This window comes from Diadema setosum, chromosome 8, assembly GCF_964275005.1.
Source record: "Diadema setosum chromosome 8, eeDiaSeto1, whole genome shotgun sequence".
Lineage (NCBI taxonomy): Eukaryota > Metazoa > Echinodermata > Echinoidea > Diadematoida > Diadematidae > Diadema > Diadema setosum.
The window spans coordinates 36597333-36618784 of record NC_092692.1 but is presented as its reverse complement, the minus strand read 5'-3'; the positions used below and the strand labels follow the sequence as shown (position 1 = coordinate 36618784).

The 21452-nt window shown below is 38.7% G+C and overlaps 1 protein-coding gene across 1 annotated transcript in view; it reads left to right on the top strand.

Moving 5' to 3' along the window:
- Nucleotides 1-21452, top strand: part of LOC140231401 (uncharacterized) — a 166191-nt gene that overhangs the window by 68332 nt on the left and 76407 nt on the right. The window contains exons 5-7 of the mRNA XM_072311526.1: nt 10375-10431; nt 14580-14672; nt 15396-15459. Coding sequence (XP_072167627.1) covers nt 10375-10431; nt 14580-14672; nt 15396-15459 — 214 coding nt within the window. The remainder of the gene's footprint in view (nt 1-10374; nt 10432-14579; nt 14673-15395; nt 15460-21452) is intronic.

Below are 21452 nucleotides of genomic sequence, written 5' to 3'. Positions count from 1 at the left end.
CAAGTTGTTTCCTCTTCCTATGCCTGAAATGATTTCAATTTTGTTTATAAGCTTAAATAATGAAAATTAAATGGTCATAGACTGCATGCTACAGTCTTTTCGTCATATATTTCGCCCAAGTTTAGAGAGTAGACTTGCTCAAGTCTGTTGGTTGCAGTCGTCGGTGCATGGAATTGCTAGTCCTGTGTTCAAAATGCATGGATATTTATGGTCCCCTTTGACAGTGTAGAAAACGGAAGACGGAATTCACCCCACCTCCTGCTTTTTCTCTGTGAGACTATGAGATAATATGCAATGTTCTCTGCATCATGTGAATGCTACAGGTATTTCTTTTTTGCCAGTAGATTTATCTATAATGATACATTGCTAGAAGATGGTATGTGAACATTTTGTATACATATCATTCAAATCGGTCTGATGCCAACAAGGAATCAATGACGATGAAGTATGTCATAATGAAGTCAGTTTTACGTGTGAAATCAATTTGATGGGGCTATCAAATGAATAATCTTGCCTTCTGTTTATCGCAGTGTTGGGTAGACAACAAAATGCTTGTCTTAGACCCTTGAGATTGTGTTACATACGCATTCTATCTGCTGGTATGACTTGATAGTGTTTTCTTTGAAACCTTAAGCCCCTTCTTCTTTTTAGAGGGATCGGATCTCCTTATCTTGAATCAGATCACGCATTGGCTGTGGACAAATTTCAGTCTTGTGTCTTTTTGCCCAAAGAATGTTCAGTCAAATTTCCAAAACGTTTAGCCTCTACAATTCCTGGTTATTTACTATTGCAGGTACTACTACTACCACCACTGCTACCTCTACTTTTAGTTCTTCTTCTTCTTTGTCTTCTTTTCCTTTTCTTCTTTTTCGTCTTCCTGTTACTACTCTTCATAAAACAAGACCCATAATGCTGATAGTGAACATTTCTTGCTATCTACACTTTCTTGAATGGGTTTTAGTGAGATGTACATGGCAGTTTGTGATTGTGGTACATTATAAGTATAAATGGCATATCTTGTTATTTACTGCTGACGTGAAAGATGTGGATCAAACTGGAATGCCCATAATGTTATGGAATGTGACGGTTCAAAATAGAGAAAAGAAAACTGGGGGAAAAGAATAAAGTGTGCTGCATTAGAGGTGTTGATAGCTCGTTGGATATGTTCTAGATTTGTTTTAGGCAGAACCAATTCACTGAGGAGTATTTTTGGCAAGATATCTCCTAGTCAAAAGTTAACGCCCAATTGCTTTTCCATATCGGTGTGGAGGTCTTGTTACCCCGAAGTCTCTCCCTGCGACCGTCGCCCTAATTCCTGCCTGTTGGCAATCTGAGAGCGATATTATGAGGGTAGTCGTATGTCCCCTGGTAGTTCACCATATCCATAAACAAGTCATAAAGTCATTCCTCATGGAAGTATTTATGCCAAAACATGGAAGGAAGAAACCTTGAGCTTGTATAAGATGTCAAGTCGCTAGATTGAAATGTTCGTAGATTGACGCATAAGTTGTTATCCCAGATGTCTGGGTTTACTCCCAGTTGCATCGTCTTGCATTTGCTTCAGAATAACACAGTCTTCCATATTTCATGACCCAGAAATCGCATCAAGTGGGGTCAGATGTTGACTGAAATTGGTTTCCCCCTTGAAAAAAGATACAACTTTCCCCCCACATTGAAAGCAATACTGGTCTTTTTCACACCTTTGTGGAAATTTCAAATGCCCAGAAGGACAATGTGATTAGAAGGAAAATGAAACACGTCATGTAAAAGTTATTTAGACTACAACCGGTTTGCAGAACAAATGACTCTGCAAATTCAGGTCAGCCCAATCAAATGAAAGAAAAAGAAGATGAATAGATTAAAAGAACCTTGAGTATGCACATAAACATGACAGCTTGCCAAAAATTCAGCTGTCAATCAAGTTGAAGAAGTCAGCCCAGTGTAAAAGAAAGGGGTGAGAGGGGTATTTCTTTTTGTATTTAAAAAAGTTACAAGAGGACAAAGTACATTCGGGTGTTAATTTCTCCAGGTATCAAGACTTTCCAATTTCAACCTGGGATGGAGAATTCCAACCAAACCAAATCCTGGCTTTGACATAGTTTCAGGCTCATATTTTTCACCTAGTGTCAGGAGATACTTCTGCTGGCTGGCTGTCATGACATCCATTAATTCAAATGAGTGACGGGTGCTCATTAACCATAAAACGAAGCACAGAAACCAGGAGGAAAATATTTGGTATTCTCGAGGTGCACTTTGTCACTTGTGAACTGAAGGGGTGGGGTGGGGGAGAATGTTGCAACCCCACAAGATTTGTATATGTCGGAGACATGTCGAAGGACACTATTTTTCATATCTGCAGAGCTTTAGACCAAATGGGATTTTACTTCACTCTCCCATTTGAATAAAATTGAGTATTATTTTTGTTCAGTTATTCAGTCATTGATAATTGGCAGTACATGCTTTTTAGTGGTCAGTCCTGAGCAGAATTGAGGGGGCATTTCTGGGCGGCTGCTCTGGAGGATTTGAAGCCCACAATTTGCCACAATACCCCGCGTCTTCGTGTGTGAAATCATTGCTGTCAACAGTGTGTCAGAATTCGCATACCCATTTCTAATACTTCCCCAAGGAAAACCTATGATGTGTTGTGATTCCTTTCAAACGGGGGTAGCATACACTTTACTGGGAATCTTCATTCAGTCTAGTGGCAGATCATTTCTGCATTGTATTTGATGATACTCTAATTGTTACAGTTTGATTGGTGTTTGCACATATTCAATAATTCTGCATGAATCTGCACCTGCTTGTGCCCTGCTGGTTCCTATACTCTTGTCTTTGTCCAAATTAAATTATGGTATTATTGAGTTTTGATATTCAATATTCTCAGAAGAATGTCTTTCTGTATGTGTGCTTGCAGAAACCCTACAGTTCTGACAGAGTTTTATGAAGTAATCCAAAATTGAAAGAAGAAAGAAAAAAATGTCCAGTGTTGCTTGACGAGTTGTCAAAATCTAAACAAAGTGGACACATGTCAACTAAGTGGATGTCGTATGCATGGTGATTTGTTGTGATTTTAAGTGTGGAATATGATGATTGCATCAACACAATTTTTTTCTTCGTGCATGAATTGCAGTTGTTCTGATATGATTATTTGTTAACGGTTGCCCTAAGTTTTGCTTTCTTGCCGTGTGCCCTTTTGTTGCAAAGCTCTCATCCTGGCTGGCATACCTTGGAGCTTGGAGTAGGATCCAGGGGTAAGGAGCCAGGGGTGTGTGTGTTTTAGGCTCCTCATCCTCCTCTCTTGTGGGGTGTAGATTGATGCAATATTCCAGATATTTGGGGCATCCTGAAGTCACAGAGTGAAGATGGGGACTGCATTCTCAAACCAACAAATCCATGATCTCTGGTCACACGTGTGGAGAGATTTTCGGCAGTTGTACTGCAGGATGGAGTCTGTGTCCATAATAGGATGTGTCTGTAGGAGAATTTTTGATTTGTAATTACCATGATCATTTTTGTGATTTTGTTTCAATTTTATGGATGACTTGATGGTTGTATGAATGAATGAATGAATGAATGGTTATATGGATGGACAGATGAATGAGTGAATGAATGAATGAATACCTGAATCAGTGAATGAATGAATGAATGCCTGAAAGAATGAATGAATGAATAAATGAATGAATGAATGAATAAATAAATGCCTGAATAAATGAATGAATGAATGAATAAATACATGCCTGAATGAATGAATGAATGACTGAATGAATGAATACCTGAGTAAATATACTCGCAGGCATTTCTGTCTTCAGCCTCTCATAATTATGTATTTGAGTATCGTCAGTAAAAATATCAATTAAGCTTGGGACAAGGTGACAGGCCTTTTAAAGAAATGGCAAACTTTTGATGTCCTTGATGATTGTAGGTCACTTGTGGGCAGCTGTACCAGAGTGATAGAAGGTCTTTTCAAAGACATCATTTAATTATAGCCAATCTTCCCCACCTAATCAAAAGCACAGACGTCGTCGTTGTGTCTCCTGTGCCCAGCAACTTCTTCTTTGGTAAACCTGTTGAACTATGAGGGCATTTGGTAATTTGAAGAAGGTGATAGAATGGTGATTGCTCTTGTGAAGATTTTAGAAGTGCAGTTTAGGATAATAGGAATGGACTTCATCAGGGGAAGGGGTTATCTGAATTTGATGTGTTATTAAAATTTATTTGATAGTAGGCCCTACAAAATTTTGAAAGTTTGTTTCTATATGTCTGCACCCTGCAAATCATTATCTTTGTCATAATCATCTTCAACAACAGCAGACAGCAACAAATAACAATAATTTGAAGATATTTAATGGTGTGAAATGCACCAACATGGCAAAAGTTCTGCTTTAAAGGCCATTCTTAAAATCTTTTTCACATGCACCATTCTGGAATGCATCAAGGCATACACACCAGGGTACGGATGTCGTGATGATTATCTGTGCATATCTTTGATTAGCCCGTCCCGTGTTTACACGGCTTGTTTCTTCATGGTTATGGTGCTTGGCCTGGTTGCAGACTGCTCTGCGAACATTAATGAGCCTGTTATGGGGAGGCCCCTGCACATTACATGATTGATTCAATGACCTGGTCCGACTTACACAACCTCGACACAGTTATGACAGATATTTCAAAGCATCAAATCTTGGTCAGAAAGTGTTTGACAGCTCTAGTTGACAAATCATTTTGATTTAATGAGATTAGGTTTGTGTACGTGCTGAGGGATGCAAATAGTATAGAAGCATGGTCTTTGATCTCACATGCATTAGGTACATGGATACACAGACGCACATATACACTGATAAACATACGCAGACAGACAAAAATACAGACGGACATAAACGCAGACGAATATAACTGACACACATGACGATTGATTGACTGATTAAGAAATCTCAGAGTTTGATATCAGATATACTAATGTCATTACTCCATTTTTAAATTGAGTTCTGTCCTGGCATATTGAAATTCTCTGGAGAACTGACATTTCACATACAAAGATTCCAGTATGTGGGACCACATACCATGTCAAAGTCCCCCCTCTGATAAAAATGGGACAGGTAACAAGGAGAAGTTAAATCTTGTACTCAGTCTTTGGCTTAAGAGGCCTTTTAATTTTGTCCCCTGGGTCAGGTATCCTCTTTTCATGCACGGTTTCAGAGTTCAAGGTGCTGAAATGCATCTATGTGGGATGGGAAGGGGGGGGGGGGGAATATACAGAAGAAGAAAATTAAAATCAAGGATTGTGTAATTGGATGATCTAGAAAAGGTAGACAGGAGGGTCAGTGTGTGTCCCAGATGTTTGCTAGCTGTTTAACGAGATGAAATTGATTTATCGCAGTCGAGGATTGTTGATGAGACTGTGCTGTCGACTGAAATATAGATTAGAATGTTTTTGGCTGGGGTTACCTTGGTTGCAGTTGGAGGTGAGAGGGAGTGCTTGATATGAATGCTAAAGATAGAGAAGGAGAAAGTTTTACTTTGATTCTGTTGTTTTAAGCTTTAGTTTATTTTATGTCCGGAAGGAATTCAGTAGAGAAGAGTGTACTTGATCTGAATAGATGAAAGGAAATTTTAGTAATAGTCTGCCCCTGCTGTATTTTGTAAACTTGAGTACTGTATACACCATATATTTAGTGAGTGGAATGTTTTTTTTTTTTTTTTTTTTTTTGCGAATTAAGACTTTACAATAATTTCGTGAGTGGTTAAATTTGCGATTGTGGCATACTCACAGTCCTGAACAGAGATATGCATGCACGTCTCATTCATATTTTGGGATTAGAGTCAATATTTTCACGTTTTTAAGTTCTTAAATATAATGCATAGCACCTGAATCATGTAATTTGCAAAAATAAAAACCTCCGAAAATATTTGGCGTATCCAGTATTCATCCCTAATGAATAGGGGTCTAGGGTTTCGATGTGGTGTAGCACTTGGAATCTGTGCTCAATTTGTTTGCAAATGACATACAAAAAATGTTTGTCTTTCATGATAACCGGATATAAGGCTCTGATAAGAGGAATATTACGATAGTGTTCGCAAGCATTTGTGTGTGATACACCCATGTGTCTGTTTGCCTCTGTGTGTGTGTGTGTGTGTGTGTGTGTGTGTGTGTGTGTGTTAGTGTGTGTATATTTTAAGTTTTCAGATTGTCGTTTTTCATTTGATTCCATGTATGATTGTCTGGATTGTGAGTTTTGATAATTATTGAACAGTATCGCTCTTTAGGTTATGACCACAGAGTTTGTGTTGTAACTTTTTATTTTCCTGTGTTGTGATGTCGATTTCATTCATTGCTGAGTTTCTAGGCGCAACTGATTCCCATTGCTTTTTTTTTTTTCATTTTATTCACGGTCGTTCTCGTTTTTAATCCAGCCGAATCCGGCTTCTGTCTTGCCGTTGGCTTCATTCTCCCAGAGTGCAGTTTGATGCGACGAAGCATGATGCGAGCGGTTGCTTTCATTTACGTTGTTGTCGTTTGCTGTTGTTCCCTACTGTGTCCGGTCCTCCCTCTCATTGATATCCGTATGACACCAGTGATGCCGTGGCCACGCCCCTCAACCGTGTCCCCTCGTTTCTGTCGATCGAGATATAACTGATATATAATATAACCTTTGCAATCTTCTCCTCTTTTCTCTCCTCTTTCTTTTCTTTCTTACGGAGTATAGCAGGTAAGCCAAACACAAAAGAAGGAAAGGCAATCAAACCGTCCGACTTTTGATCCTTTTTTTTTACTATCATCATTATTTCGACATTTAGTATTAGCATTTATCCGACACACATCTCTTTTATTTTCAGTTAAAGATACACCATTTCTATGATTTTGGTTCAGGGTCTGTAATGCCCAGCTCATGGTATTACAGAACAAGTTGTTACTATTTATTTCATCTTTGTAACACAGTATACAGATTGTACAGTTCATTGTAGTGGTGAAAGGGGGTTAGATGGAAAAGGTTCCACAGGTTTCCCAGAAACATGGTTTGAAGACTGTATGCAGTCCTCTGTCCAGTTGGAACACTAGATGATCATGCATTACAATCGGGTGGCTTCCTTTAATAACCTACATCTGAGCTAACCACATCCCCTCTCATTAGACAGTTAATCATTTACTGACTCCGATTATCATAGCCCACTGAACATCTTGCTCTCTCGACGAAACAGTTGAATGTCAGAAAATAACAAATTATTAATTGGAAATGTAAGGGGAAAAAAAAAAACTCTTGTGAACTAAAGGGACAATAACAATGTGTGCTTTACATATATTGTACGTTGAAAACATTTGTCAGCTTGTAGTACAGCAAGTTTAAGTCCTGGGGAGATTTATAAGATGATAGAATAAATCTTTAGCAGTCTTAAAACATAGTTGCTATGCAGTTTCCTTTTTTTTTTTTTTGGGGGGGGGGAGGGATGCTGTGGCAGTTGAACTCTTTGATAAATGAATTATCGCAGACCCAAATATACTTATCCGCCGCTTTCAAAAAAATCACACAGTTTTGTTAGTTGTTTATGATTTCTTTTCTAGTGAAATAAAAGAAAATTAAGAATGCAGCTTGAGATGGCACAGATGAAGCGAAATTTGATATCAGAAGAATATATTCCTGTATGAAATTAAAGAGATGGTATAGTGTTGCTTTTAGTTGAGATGGGGCTTTAATTTTTTTAAGATTTTTATTTTCTTTTTTTGGTGAGATAATGAGAAACTATTAATGAAATATGAAAAAGCATACAGTTCTTAAAGTAGATCAAAGTTTATTTGATGTAAATCAGTTATGAATTGGCTGAGATATCCAAAAACAAAGTGGTGCTAATAAAAAGGTTGGACCTACCATTATTAGAACGACTTTGTTTTTGGATACGATCTCGGCCATTTCAAAACCAATTTTCGTCACATAATTTTAGAATTGTATGCTCTATAAAATATTTTATAAGTGATATCTCATTAACTTACAAAGAGTGAAAAAAACAAAAACAAAACTTGAATCCCCATCTCAACCAAAACTATACCACCCCTTATAAAGCTCTTTTTCCCCAATATTCCAAGTTGGACGCCACACAGTTACTCAGACATAGACCCCGTTTACAGTGCGAGGCTCGGCCGCGGCTCGGCCGCGGCCTTGCCCAGCCCCGCTTCAGTGTAAACGCGCAAAAGGCCAAATGCGAGGCCAAAATTGGCCTCGCATTTGGCCTCGCTCTGGAGGTGGTCTCGGCCGCGGCCGAGCCGCGGCCGAGCCCGGCTTTTTCTTGGTGTAAACGCAAACTGGGCCAAATGCGCGGCCAATTGCGCGGCCACTTTTAGTCTGGCTTCCAAACCCTCTGCTTGTATATTTCGCTAATCAGGATATTAACCCCCTCAACGTCGAAAACTAGCATAGTTTAAGGTGGTTTTGTCCTGCAAAGGATGTTTTCCTTCGGCAAAGGCCTTTGCCCGTACGGCGACTCTTTCGGCACGGAATTCAGTTGGCAAAGGGTCTGAAAACCAGACAATACGAAATTGCGTTTGTTTACAAGCAGAGCGCCACTACGACAAGATATTGAAAGGTTTGAATCAAAAGCGCGGCCGAGCCCAGCAGTGTAAACGGACAAAATTGCGAGGCTCGGCCGCGCGATTGAGGCCGGGCTCGGCTGCGGCCGAGCCGCGGCCGAGCCCGGCCCCGCACTGTAAACGGGGTCATGATGTCTAGATGTGAGATAGGCCTGTATGAGGCCTATGCATATGTATGCACTGTCCACTTTTAATAGACTGGACCGTTGTGATCAGGAATGCACAAAAGAAGCCATGCACTCTCAGTTTTTGTTTTGCTCCGTTTTATGGTTTTATTTTCCAATTTAAAAGAAAAAGAAAATCTGCACCGCAACTGCAGACCATGCTCCCTTGAATAAACAGTTTTTAATGAGCCACTGATCGTGTCCGTATACCATACATGTACACAGTAGCAGGTTTCCTGGTATACTCAGTGTCTTCTTGATTGCATAGATTTTCATACTCCTCTTTCCTAGACTGAAGTATGATATTTGAGAGAGGAAATTCTGTACCTCATTGGACTTCTCGCCCCATCAGTGCAAAGTCATGCTTTTAGTATAATATTATGCAGCAGTAATAGAATCCCCAGACTAACACATAATATGCACTTTATATCTTCACATTTCATTTGCAGATAGTTCTGTATTCATTGCCATCAGCTGTAGTACTGAACATTAATTATTTAGACACGTTTTACAGTATTTACCGATTATAGTATAATTATCATTATCAAGTACAGGGGTGTACTACATACTGTATGTGTGGTGGTTATGTAATGTTGCAGTAGTAATTTGTATTGTCATTTTTTTCAGGTTGTGGAGAAGCTGTACTTCAAGTACTGCATTATTTTGCTATACAGCATATACTATTACTGAAGCAAAACCCCCAAAATTTACCTTCCTCACAAAAAGATACCATCACCTTTACTGCCACAATTTTGAAGGAAAGAGAAACTTGCATCTGAATGCGATAATTGGCATGGTATTAGTTGATTGAAACAAAAATTATTACGTATTGCTACCTTGATAGTACAGTGGGAAAAAGACACCCCCAAACAACAACCAACAGTTGTAAAACTGCAGGATACTGTCCACTCGTATGATTAAAAGGCAAGGGTATGGGGTGGGGGGTGTATGAGGTATCCATGTTGTATGTTACATTGTATTTATAAAGTACTTGTCGCCATTCATTGTAATGACATACCTGTATAAAGTAGTCCATGTAAACAATCATTGTTTGAATGTACAGTTGTATGTTGGTAACTACAGGTTTCAGTCATATTCAAAGATATTTGTCTCGTCTTTTCGTATTTTTTTTCTTATGTATATATGTATCATATTGTAGGACATTGGTGATAATAATCAAGGGGTAGAAACTCATTCAGTCTATTTCAGATTATTGTCTATCTTGCCATAACTTCTGGCATGACAGTCAAAATCTACATTAGTATGTTCAGACATCATACTGTATTTATTCATCGTTTCTCATAACCAAATGTATATATGGAACTCTTCTGTCATACTCCTGTTTGTTCTTGAGTATAGGTTCTGTGATTTTTCCCAAATCTGAGCAAATCAATGCAATTTTTTGCGTCTCCTGCCCTAAAAAAATCCCTCTTCCTCCCCATCCTAATGTCAATACCCCCAACCTTTCTCCGTTCTGTTTGCGCCTGTATAATGTGTCGTCGTGGTGTATACCCCCCTCTCTGCCAATCCCGACCCCCTTCCCCCTCCCACCCCACCCATTCCCTGCCCGTCAAATGATGTAATTGGTTCGTATACCATGTTTTTTTGTTTTTTGTCCATGTTCAACTCTTTCAGGACATAGCAGCTGATAGGATTAAGAAAAAAAAAGTAACATATCAATTACCGAACGCGGTATGTTGAAACTTCCTACTCTTGATTTTTTGTATTCTTCTGGATTTGTATCTATTGCCTCGTGTTCCGAAGCTGCTACAGTGTGATTTTGAACCACTTTGTACACACGAGTTTTTGAGTATTCACTAATATCTGGATATTATCAAGTTTGTTTTCACAAGCCAATCCTTATGTAAACAGATACTGGAACTCATCCAAAACTAAATGCCCAGTTTGCTTGCTTCACGGACTTGGAAAGTTTGTTTTTTGGAGTGTTCTGTTATGTGGCATTTTGTTCTGTTTTTTTTTTTTTTTTTTTTTTAACTCCCTCCCCTTTTATTACACACATTTTTTTTTTTTTAATGCTCATGAAATTTGCCTCCCATTTGCTATTTCCCTGCACTTTGGTGTTTGTTTTTTTTTATAATTGTTTATTATCGTGACTCTGTTGTGTCACGACACTTAATAACATATTGGTTTTTATGATATTTCACAGGTTTTTTTTATGTTAGTATTATGTGATTTGTGCAGCTTATTTTAGTCACCAAAAATGTGTTGACAAATTTCACCAAATTTTGACAAATTTTTGCTTGTCAGAGCTATCAAGGGGAATACCATTATCAAGGAGACGAAAAAGCCAAGAGACCCTGAGACATAGTGGCGGATTAGATACAATGATTTTTTTTTTTTTTTCTTAATAGATTCTGTACATTTTGGCCATTTGTATCTTTCTTGTACCTATGAATAGCAACTCTCAGAATACTCTTTGAAGAACCTTTTTTTTTTTTTTTTTTTTTTTTTTAGAGAGAAATGTTATATTTCATATCACTGTTTACAAATATTTTTCCATTTTCCTGTCATACATTTTTGTAGGAGATGACAGTTCTGCACATATCGCCCACTAGGAATAAGCCATAAATCAAATTTTTAAGTAACATGTCAGTGTAGAAACCATGAAGAATTGAATGGCTTCCGTAAATCATGGATGTACATGTTGGTATGCATGCCTGTGTTGTGTATCAATGTGATCTTGTAATTAAAAAGGGGGAATGTCTGGGAAATGATTGTGTGGTAGCAAATCATGAATATCAATGATTATTTAGTGTTCGCCCAACCTTGAATAAATTCCCTTGCTATGGGATGTGCGCAGAAAGTTAACAGAAGGAACATCACATTTTGCGTATTGTAGAATAAGAGGTAGTGGTACAGTAGTATTGTATGCTCATGGTTAATATACAATTTGTATGTATGGTTATCGTGGATTATAAGTTTAGAACTGAAATTCTGTATTTCAGCTTGTAACAAAATGTGAAGATATTGTCCATAGATCTTCGAGCCAAGGCATTTGCTTTCTTCTTCTTTTTTTTTTTTTGTGGGAACATCTTTGAAAAGTAATCAGCTATTGTACTGAATGTTGCACACAGAAATATTCATATTTGTATTCTGTATCACATAAAAGATATTGGCATGCATAACGGCTAAAATTTGTAACTTGAGTTACACCGGCATACAAGCTTCATGCACAGTACAAGTGTACACTCCTTTCTATACATGCAATCTAATGACACCCGGTCACTATTAAGTGTCACATAGCCATTTTTGATATGTTCATTGTGTATAGTAAGGTTTGTTCAGTTGGAATTTATTTTGTCTTGCATGTGCATGCTTTGTGTTCAATGTCTTATATTATATAATTTCACCCTCTCACCTTTTTGCTTCTGCCACCTTGGTGCATCGTCCTCCTGTGTCCCCCTTAACCCTTACGCTACTGAATTTTCACCTGTGTCCCTGGCATCCTAGTCTTGTCCTCCTCCTCCTCCTCCTCCTTCTCTTCCTCCGTACTGGATTGTAGTGGTTGGAGATTGTTCTGTTTCTGGTTAATGGTTTGATTATCATTCTTGTTTTTGTATCTCCCCCCCATCTCCCCCTCCCATTCTTGTTACGCCTCCCGTCTTTTCCCCCCGACTCCCCCCTCAACCTCCCCACACCGGGTCATCTTCTAAAACACACACACGATCCAACTCTCACCCGTCCAACATTTTGAACCTCCTCCACCCCCCTGCCCACGGGGGGCCCGCAAAATTATGCTGGCTGTTCCGAAATTCGGTAGAGTATGGGTAGCCTGTCGAGGAACATCGTAGTAAGTATTCATGACTCATTTTTCATCTTTTAACCCCTCACACAATCTCCCAAACATTGTTATTCGAACTTTTCTCGCTCTCTTACTCTCTTTACTCTCCTTACTCTCCTGAGACCACACCATTTTAGTTGTGGAAAAGTTTGGACACTAATGACATTTTTTGTGCAGCCATGATGCTTTTATCAGTCACGGCACCAATGTACAATGTATATCATAATATACTCACATATATTTCTGTCATCACGTGCCACAGATAACTAATGCAAAAACCCGCTCCATAATAAAATACCTTACAGCTTTTCGTATCATAACTTCCACAATTAATCTCTAATATATGTGGATTAACATCCGCAGTGCTGGAGCATATATTAATCCAACTCATGCTATAAAACAATATTTTGTGTTCATTTATGTCTTCAGTCTCTTGTAGTGAAATTTTGTCAATTTTTGAACAAATATGTTTAAAAATATACTTTCCTTGTCTACAAATTCGGTAAGTGCTCGATATTGAAACGGGTATTAATTCAGTAATCATAGCATGTCGCCTTATTGATATTTCAAATGCATTCCAAATTTTATTTTGTTGAGTTTTTGAGAGAAATTTCCAAGTTAATCAAGTATGATTTAATCAAGCCAATAATGTTTCATTCTTCAACATATAAATTCACTTGATGCCATTAAATGTGACTTGGAAAGTGAGTGGGTGCAACCACTCCATCACGCAATTTATGCATGGTCACGCAGTTTAGTCAAGAATTATCTGTGGCAAGCATTTATGCAAATTGAGGATTATTTAAGCATTTTGCATATATATACCACTCTCGTATGAGCCAAATTTTGTGAGCTTGAAGCACAGTATAACTTCCCACACTGCCCTTCTCTACCACCGTTCACTGTCCCCTTTTTGTATCAAGCGTTCTCCAGATTCTTGTTTGCCAGTGTTCTCTCCCAATCTCTGTGAGCATTGTTTGTTAATTCGTGTTTTTATTGGATCGAGGCATTTCTCGTTAATCGTTTGCCGTGTTTGTTCATAAAAAAAACTTCACCATCGAAACAACAAAGCGGATTAATGTACGAGCAAGCATGAGTGTCTGATATCGGGTTGATTTTTTAACCGTTTAAAAGTTTAAAAGTTTAAAAGTTTTCCGTTGCTGTGATTTCTGATCAGGAACATGCTTAGAACAATCGTGCTATTGCAAAGAAGTACAGTATATCATTTTTGTTGATCATTTTTATGAATGATGATGATTAGTTTGGAGTTAGTCACTATAGTACAAAAGAAAACATAGTTAAGAAACATGAGAAATCAACATCCTCTTTATTATTAGATAATTTGAAGTTGTCAGTCAAAGTCCATAGAATAAAACTTGTTGAAAAGTCCTTGAGGTAAAGCAGTATTTTGGAATCTCAAGACACAAAATGGACCCTGATTGCAGATCGTTCTCACTTTGCTTATAAAATACAAGATACATGCAGTAAAAGGGTCAGAAAGAGACAAAGTGGTTGCATTGAAATGTATCACTCAATCACAGATGTCACAAAATCAGTCAAATATAGTGCTGTCATGTCGCACAGCAGAAAAAAAAATGTATTGTCAGGAAGAAAAATCATCTGTGACACACGCTACCTGCAGACATCTTGAATGATTTTATCACCAAAATTGTACTCTTTTCTTGTACTTTTCTAAAAGAAATGTTTTTCATTTCATTGGGAGTATGATTCCTTCCTTCTCGATTTCACTTCTGCTAACTTTGAACTCCACCAAAAATATTGATGGCATGGGGGGGGGGGGGGAGAGGAAGAAAGAAGCAGAAGGAAAAACTGAACAAAACACAAAAACAACAACCTCCAGGGAGGGCAGATATGGATGTTTGAGACACGAGTTGAAATTGGTGGGGGCTTCTTTGGATGGGTGTGACATCTGTGCAAGTGACAAATGTTCGAATATTCATGTGTGGCTGGCATCTCAACATCGCCGGGGTAACACTGACGCTCTCATCCTCCTCCTGCTCCTCCCCCATCCATGTAGGGAGAGCTCGAGGCCCAGCTTCTCCAGGCCAACCCTATCCTGGAGTCCTTCGGCAACGCCAAGACCGTCAAGAATGACAACTCCTCGCGTTTCGTAAGTACTACCACCTTTCCCCCCACCGCCTCTCTGCGTCACCGCCTGCCACGTGTCACGTGATGGTGACGGAAAAGAGAACAGTGGAGCACTACCGGTGTAGGAGAGACGAATATCAACAGTTTTTTAGTCTTTTCCTCCCTAGTTTGGTTTTGGTTTCTGCAAGCAAATCTCTAACCTCAATTGACAGCGTCATCTGTCTTTCTTGCAGAATGTCCGGCTGGAGCTAGGAAAAGATTGAATGAAACTGAAATTCAACATTTCATATTCAGAATGTCTGCTTTCTACAGTTACATGTAACTTCTCAACAATTTAAAGTCACATATCTGATATCAGATCCTTTGCTTTTTGTCTTTTATTTTGTATGTTGAGAAAACTGGTAACTGCTGAGAGTCAATGGATTTCCATATCAGTTTGATTACATACATATAGAAAATGTTTTAGTGTAAATGGTATCTTTGAAGAATGGTAGGAATTGGGCCTTGTGTAGATCCACCTTTACTTTGACTACTGTCTGAACTAGAAATGTAGAAAAGGTAGAAGTTTGCCATGTCTGTAAATTACAATGTAACACACCAAAACTTTTTATTTAGTTAATTTGAATCAAGCAGCCAGTGCTGTTATTGTGATGGAATAATGTGATTGTGTTTATGGAATGAGAGTTGCCCCTGATGTTCCCTCTGCTGACTATAGAAATATATATTTTTCTGCCCATCACTACAGGGAAAGTTCATCCGCATCAACTTTGACACATCTGGCTACATCTCTGGAGCCAGCATTGAGACATGTATCCTTTCTCAAGTTTTCAACCCCGCTCATTAAAAGAAGGAGGATAGATGCCTTGTTCTTGTAAAAGCATCATCACCATCTTTTCACTGATCCTCACTGTACCCCCCCCCCCAATTTACCTTTTCAGACCCATCTCCTCAAGTGCTGCCTGACCTTTTTAAGAAATAGGTGGCTGATGGTAGTGGAAGGTTTAACTTAACTATGCATGCATTGTGTGTCTGGGAAGACAGCGTGTGTGAGTTTGTGTGATTCCAAACTTAAAGGGATGATGCAGTTTTGTTTGAGATGGTGCTTCAGGTTTCAAACATGGTTGTGAAATAATTAGAAACCTCAGGTGCGCATTTCTTCACTTTGTCTTCCTCTACAAATTAAATTTGTAAAAGTGAAGAAACTCGCACCTGAACCTTCACCCCTCTCTTTCTTTCAATTAGAAACCTCTTATGACATATGAAAAAGCATACAATTCTATTAAAGAGGAATTCAAAGTTTCTTTGATGGAATTCGGTTTTGGAATGACTGAGATGCCCAAAAAGAAAGAGGTCCATATAAAAGGTGGGACCCACCTTTTATTAGGACCACTTTGTTTTACATTGTTTTTGGATATCTCAGCCACTTTAATACCGATTTCCATCAAATAAACTTTGAAGTCCTTTTATAATTGTATGCTCTTTAACATTTCATAAGTAGTTTCTGGTTGGAAGTATCTTGAAAAAAGTTAATATCTGAATCTCCCATCTCACCAAAACTATACACGTACATCCCTTTAAAAAGAACATTTAAAAAAAAAAGTTTTGTCCATCAATCCAGCATGTATGTGACAGACATGACTATCAGAAGGCAGTGAAAGAAAGAAAAGGAGAAAACCAAACAAACAAAACAAACGACAGACCCGAGAAGATTTCACTGAGGTTGCCTTGCATCAGTCCTGTGAGGAATGTATCACAGGTCTATACGTATTCAGTCCTGCGTGCTCAGTCGTAACCATCTTGCCCATTGACGTGGGTTTGCTGCTGGGGCGTTCCACTCCCTGCAGTCTCGGGGAGGTCGACTTCCACATTGACACAGTAGCACAATCCTCATGTTGACTCTAACTGTACATTGTGTGGAGGAGCAAACATGGCCCTCTGCTGCCATTATTGACATTTTTCTTGTCTACTTTTAGAATGTTAGGGTATATTTTGAAACATTTTCTTGTCACGTCTCCGGTAGAATTGAGAACCTTTCGAAGAAAAGGAATGGAGAGTCCATTGTGATATGAGAGAAAAATGGATTAAGTCCGTAATGTTGCTGTATTGTGCAGTCACAAAAGATGTAGTCCCACCTGTGCATATCTGTGTGTGTGTACCTTGTTACTGAGAGAAAGTGGGATAGGGTTGGTATAAAGAGAACGAGATATTACATGGAGTGATTGGGGGTGGTGGGGGGGGGGGGGGAGTGAGGGGACTGGTATACTGGTCCATGCTTCTTCATACATCAAGTGCCACACCCCTTCTGAATTGAGAAGTCTCCCCCCCCCCCCCCCCCAGCCTGTAGACAGAAGTCTGTCTTACACAACAAGCATGGAGGTCATTAAGCAGCTGAGCCCTTCTGTAAACTCTCACCCAACCTCTCACTCCCTTGCGAGAAATGGCCTCAATTTTCAGACTCCATTTCATGAGTGCCGCCCTACACAATAAGTAGCCAAAGGTGTTTCCAAATGCTAGAAAAAAAAGATAACAGACACAACTGGTGGCATATGTGATGTATATGAATGAAACGTCCATTGAAGAGCATTTCATGTTCATTTCTTCATTATATTTTTGGGAACAGCTGTCCCAAATTCCACTTGCATTACTGTCATTACTCTCCTGTTTTTATATTTGTTTTATTTCCATTTTGGTCTAATTGAAGAAGGAAGATATTTTCTATTTTGCTTTCTTATTAATGATTAGTGATTTCAGTGGAAGTGACATTTACAAGACTGTCTTTATTAAGTCTTTAAACCCTGCCTGTTTAAAGAGGGAAAAAAGTAAGATGTATTGTGCAGTGGTTTTCATGCAGGCTCAGTGCCAATAACAATGACAATTGTAGTTCTGGTGAGGATTGCAAAAGTTATGATAATGATGGTAGTAGTGATTAATCAATATCAAAGATAATCATTATACTCATGTAATCATTGTCTATAATATTCTTTTTATTTCTCACCCCTGTCATGATGCCTTGGAGAAAATTGTAGTGATTTGTATTGATGACGTAATGATGTGTTGAAGGTGTAAGATAAAGTGTTAGTGACCTACATTGTACAAGCTCAGGATTAATTACATACTGCAGTAGGTAAAATTTAGTACTGGGGAGATGTTTTGTTTCTTTACAAATTGATCTTTCCCCATGAGGGGGAAAAACGCAGTTTGAATTAAAAACATTCATTTATGTTTGTTTTTTCGCGTGGGCGTATGCATGTATGCAAAGAGTGGAGGACATTCAGTAAAATGAATGCTTCTCCTTCGTAATACAAGTCTTGGCAATGATGAAATTCATAGGAGTGGGTATTGATATTGAATGTAAGCAGTGGGATTTTCATGACATGCCCCTGTTTTGTGTATCTGGCTTGCGCCAGGCATAATTAGGGAAAAAACAGATTCTGTGGTTAATAAATAAAACTCTGGAGTTAATAAATAAAAGAGTGTCGGAATAAGCAGGAGATGATTCTCAGCCATTGCTGATGGTATCTGTTCGATTTATGGGCCAACGTGGGCCGAAATGTCTTTAGATCTTCCTGACAAACATCTCTCTCTTTCCCTTGCCTCATTCCCCACCAGTAGGAGGAAGGAGAAATATCCTTCGATCTGGCATAAATCAGCAGCAAAAAAAACAAAAAAACAACAACAAAAGTAGAATATTATGTTGACTGTGTCAATACCCCAGTGTTGGACTTGTTCCCAGTTGGAGGATTATGAGGTTTAGTTGTAACAATACAAACTTGGTAGCTAATTACTACCTCCTAGCTAATTGCCGCATGGATTTATTATTAGCAGCCTGTGAAACTTAGCCAAACTGGTCTCGGTTTTCCTCCATGGCATTATGTTTAAACCATGCATGGGCGTTCTTCTTCCCGAGATTGGTTTCATACCAGTATCCAGCATTAGTGAAGAGTCATTATCAAGTTTGGCATGCCTGTAATGACCACCTGCAGTACGCCACTCTTTGTGAGGCTGCAGCTCAATTTGTGGTTGGTGCATCCTGTTCCTTAACCCTTACAGTATCATCAGACAAGAATGCCATTGATATTGCATGCAGATTAATTGTCTAAGGTACAATAGTGGAAGAGTTAACAGAAATTGAATCAATGAAGACAGGGATGCTTTCACTAATGTGTGAGGAGAGGGCCATGATGTGGATCCTTTGCCAGGATCTATAGAGTGGGACCTACTCTGATTCAGATATTTGATTATCTAATGACATTAGGATGTCCCTAATTAACACAATTTATGATGATCAGTGCATCTTTTGTCTTGTTCCTATGGACAAGACGTTTGAGTAGTCATTACGGCAATTTCCTCATTTGCGGATTGTCACTTGTACGGTTGACCTGTATATTGACCTGTGCCAAATTTCGTGTGCACTTCATTTTGACATCGAGAGTGTCGCTATTTCCTCCCCGTGAAATGAGCAGCAGTGGAAGGAAAGCCCCTCCCCCTTTCCACATGAAGCAAGACATACATAACAGCTCTACAGCAAGTGAGGGGTTGGTATGGATGTCTGTCTGATAATAGAGACGATGTCAGATGTGATGTAACTGGCAGCAGGAAATTTTCCTGTGTCAACTGTGCTTTATTAATGGTAGCTGAAGATGCACAGTTCATTTGTGATCACATCTTTCACACTTCTGTTCGAAATGTTTCTACTGCACATAGCAACACTGGTAGTGTAAAGACTGTGCTCTTTAGGAATCATTATTTTGAGAATCACATAGTCTGAAAGTGCTGACATTAATGGAATTAGTTTCTCTCTCATTTTTTCTTAAACCCCATCCCATGGCTTCCCTCAAGTAGTGCATGGCACAACGATGAACCCTGGTATTCTTTTCAAACACAGACAAACAAACAACACACACACACACACATACAACTGCAGAACTCACAAAAACACACTGACACACATGCACTAATACATTAAAGTCTGTCATGGACAATGAAGAATGTTGCAGTGTAAAATCAAAAGTCCATTCAGAGTAGGTGAGTGAGTTTAAATGTAATAAAATGAATCGACAGTCGTAGCGTATCTTGAGCCTCCCGGAATCCCATCTCCTGACTGTACCAGCCGGTTTGACACTGTCGGCCACCAGTCACCACCCAGAGCCTAGTGCCCTGATGTTGACAAGGAGACCTTCAGCGATCTGCCAGGGACCTGAGGGAAAGGAAGGAAATCTAGGAAGCCTAGAGGATGCAGGATGATTACATAATATGGTAATGGATTCCTTCTTACCGCAAGAACCTCTCATCTCCAGCAATTAGTGCTCTTTTGACAAGACAGCAAAGTCCACACAACAGAAGCCATTGCAGCCACTAGATCATAGATTGCATCAGATGTTGTGCTTAGAGGGGCTAGAATTATGAGAAACTTGCATTTTGTTGCGTGGGAAATTTTGGGATGATTAGTGTCAACGTTTGACACATATACCTCACCTATCAGGTTAATGACACCAGAATATATACTACCAAGATTAGTCTTACAGAAAGAAAGGGTTAAAGGCATAATTTACCATTTGCAGATGAAACAAAAACCCAGCTTTAGTGCTTCAAAATAGTTCTAAAATCTGAGTTGGGCATAGAAACAACCAATGTAAAAATTTGAATCCGCATAATTAGTGTTAAGTATTGTTAGATATACAAAATGTGAACAATAGTCATAATAAAAATGTTTCTAGACTAGACCGTCTACAGTTACAGTTTATTGAGAAAAATAGTGATATCTCCTTATGTTTTAGACTTTATTGCAAAACTTTTTACATGGTAGGATGTTTTGTGATACAACTGACCTACACATGTGCATTAAATGTGATATCTCGGAACATTTTTTTTTTTAATCACTGCTCCCAAAGGTACATACAGGACCTTTAAGTTGTTACAGAAATAGCTTTCCTTTAAGTTGTTACAGAAATAGCTTTATTCAATATAGGCAGACATGTGACATATCCCAGTGTCTTTCTTGGCCCGGTGGTGTCAAAGGAATTGGCACATATTGTTTTTGTGATCGAATGGAAAATTTAGATTTGTTCAAAATATGTGTTGAGCTACTGATTTCATTTTTTTTTTTCATCATTCCAACAATTGTTTGTACAAGTCTGATAAATTTTGTAAAAGCAGTTGCTCAGTGGGCAGTATTTCAAATATGGGAAACAAATGCAAAATAGACTTGCTCTGTGTAGCAGTAATGAGGTAGATAGTAAATTCATATTTCTTGCTTACGATAGATAGCCTTGGTCTGACACTTTACCCTCAAAGTGGAAAACAGTTCAAAATATTTGCATAATTGAGAATATACATGGATTTGATTTAGGGAGAAAATACAGATGCAAGATGTTGACAAGTGTCAACTGAGAAAAAGTGGTGTAGATGTTAGAGTTGAAATAAGCAGGTGTAGCAATTAGAGTGTAAAGAAAAAAAAAAGAGAAGAAAAAAAAAAGACGATCAAAGAGGAAGCATCTCATTAAGGTATCGCATGAGGCTTACGTAACCTTGCTCCGTATGTTTTCCGGGCTTCTCTGCGTATGGATGCTCATCCGCATAGAGTAAAACATGATCCCACAAAGTGACTGTTTGGGCTTTCTCCCCTGGTGCTTGATTTCTTCGTCTGCATCCGTTTCTTGTTCCTACCCACTCAAATTTTGTAACCGAATCTGTTTATGTTTTGCGGCAAAAAGACTTGAATTAGTTGATTACTGTGTCAGAAGCATGTCTAGGTTTCATTCCTGTCTATGTCTGTTTACATTTGCAGCGATAGAATATGACA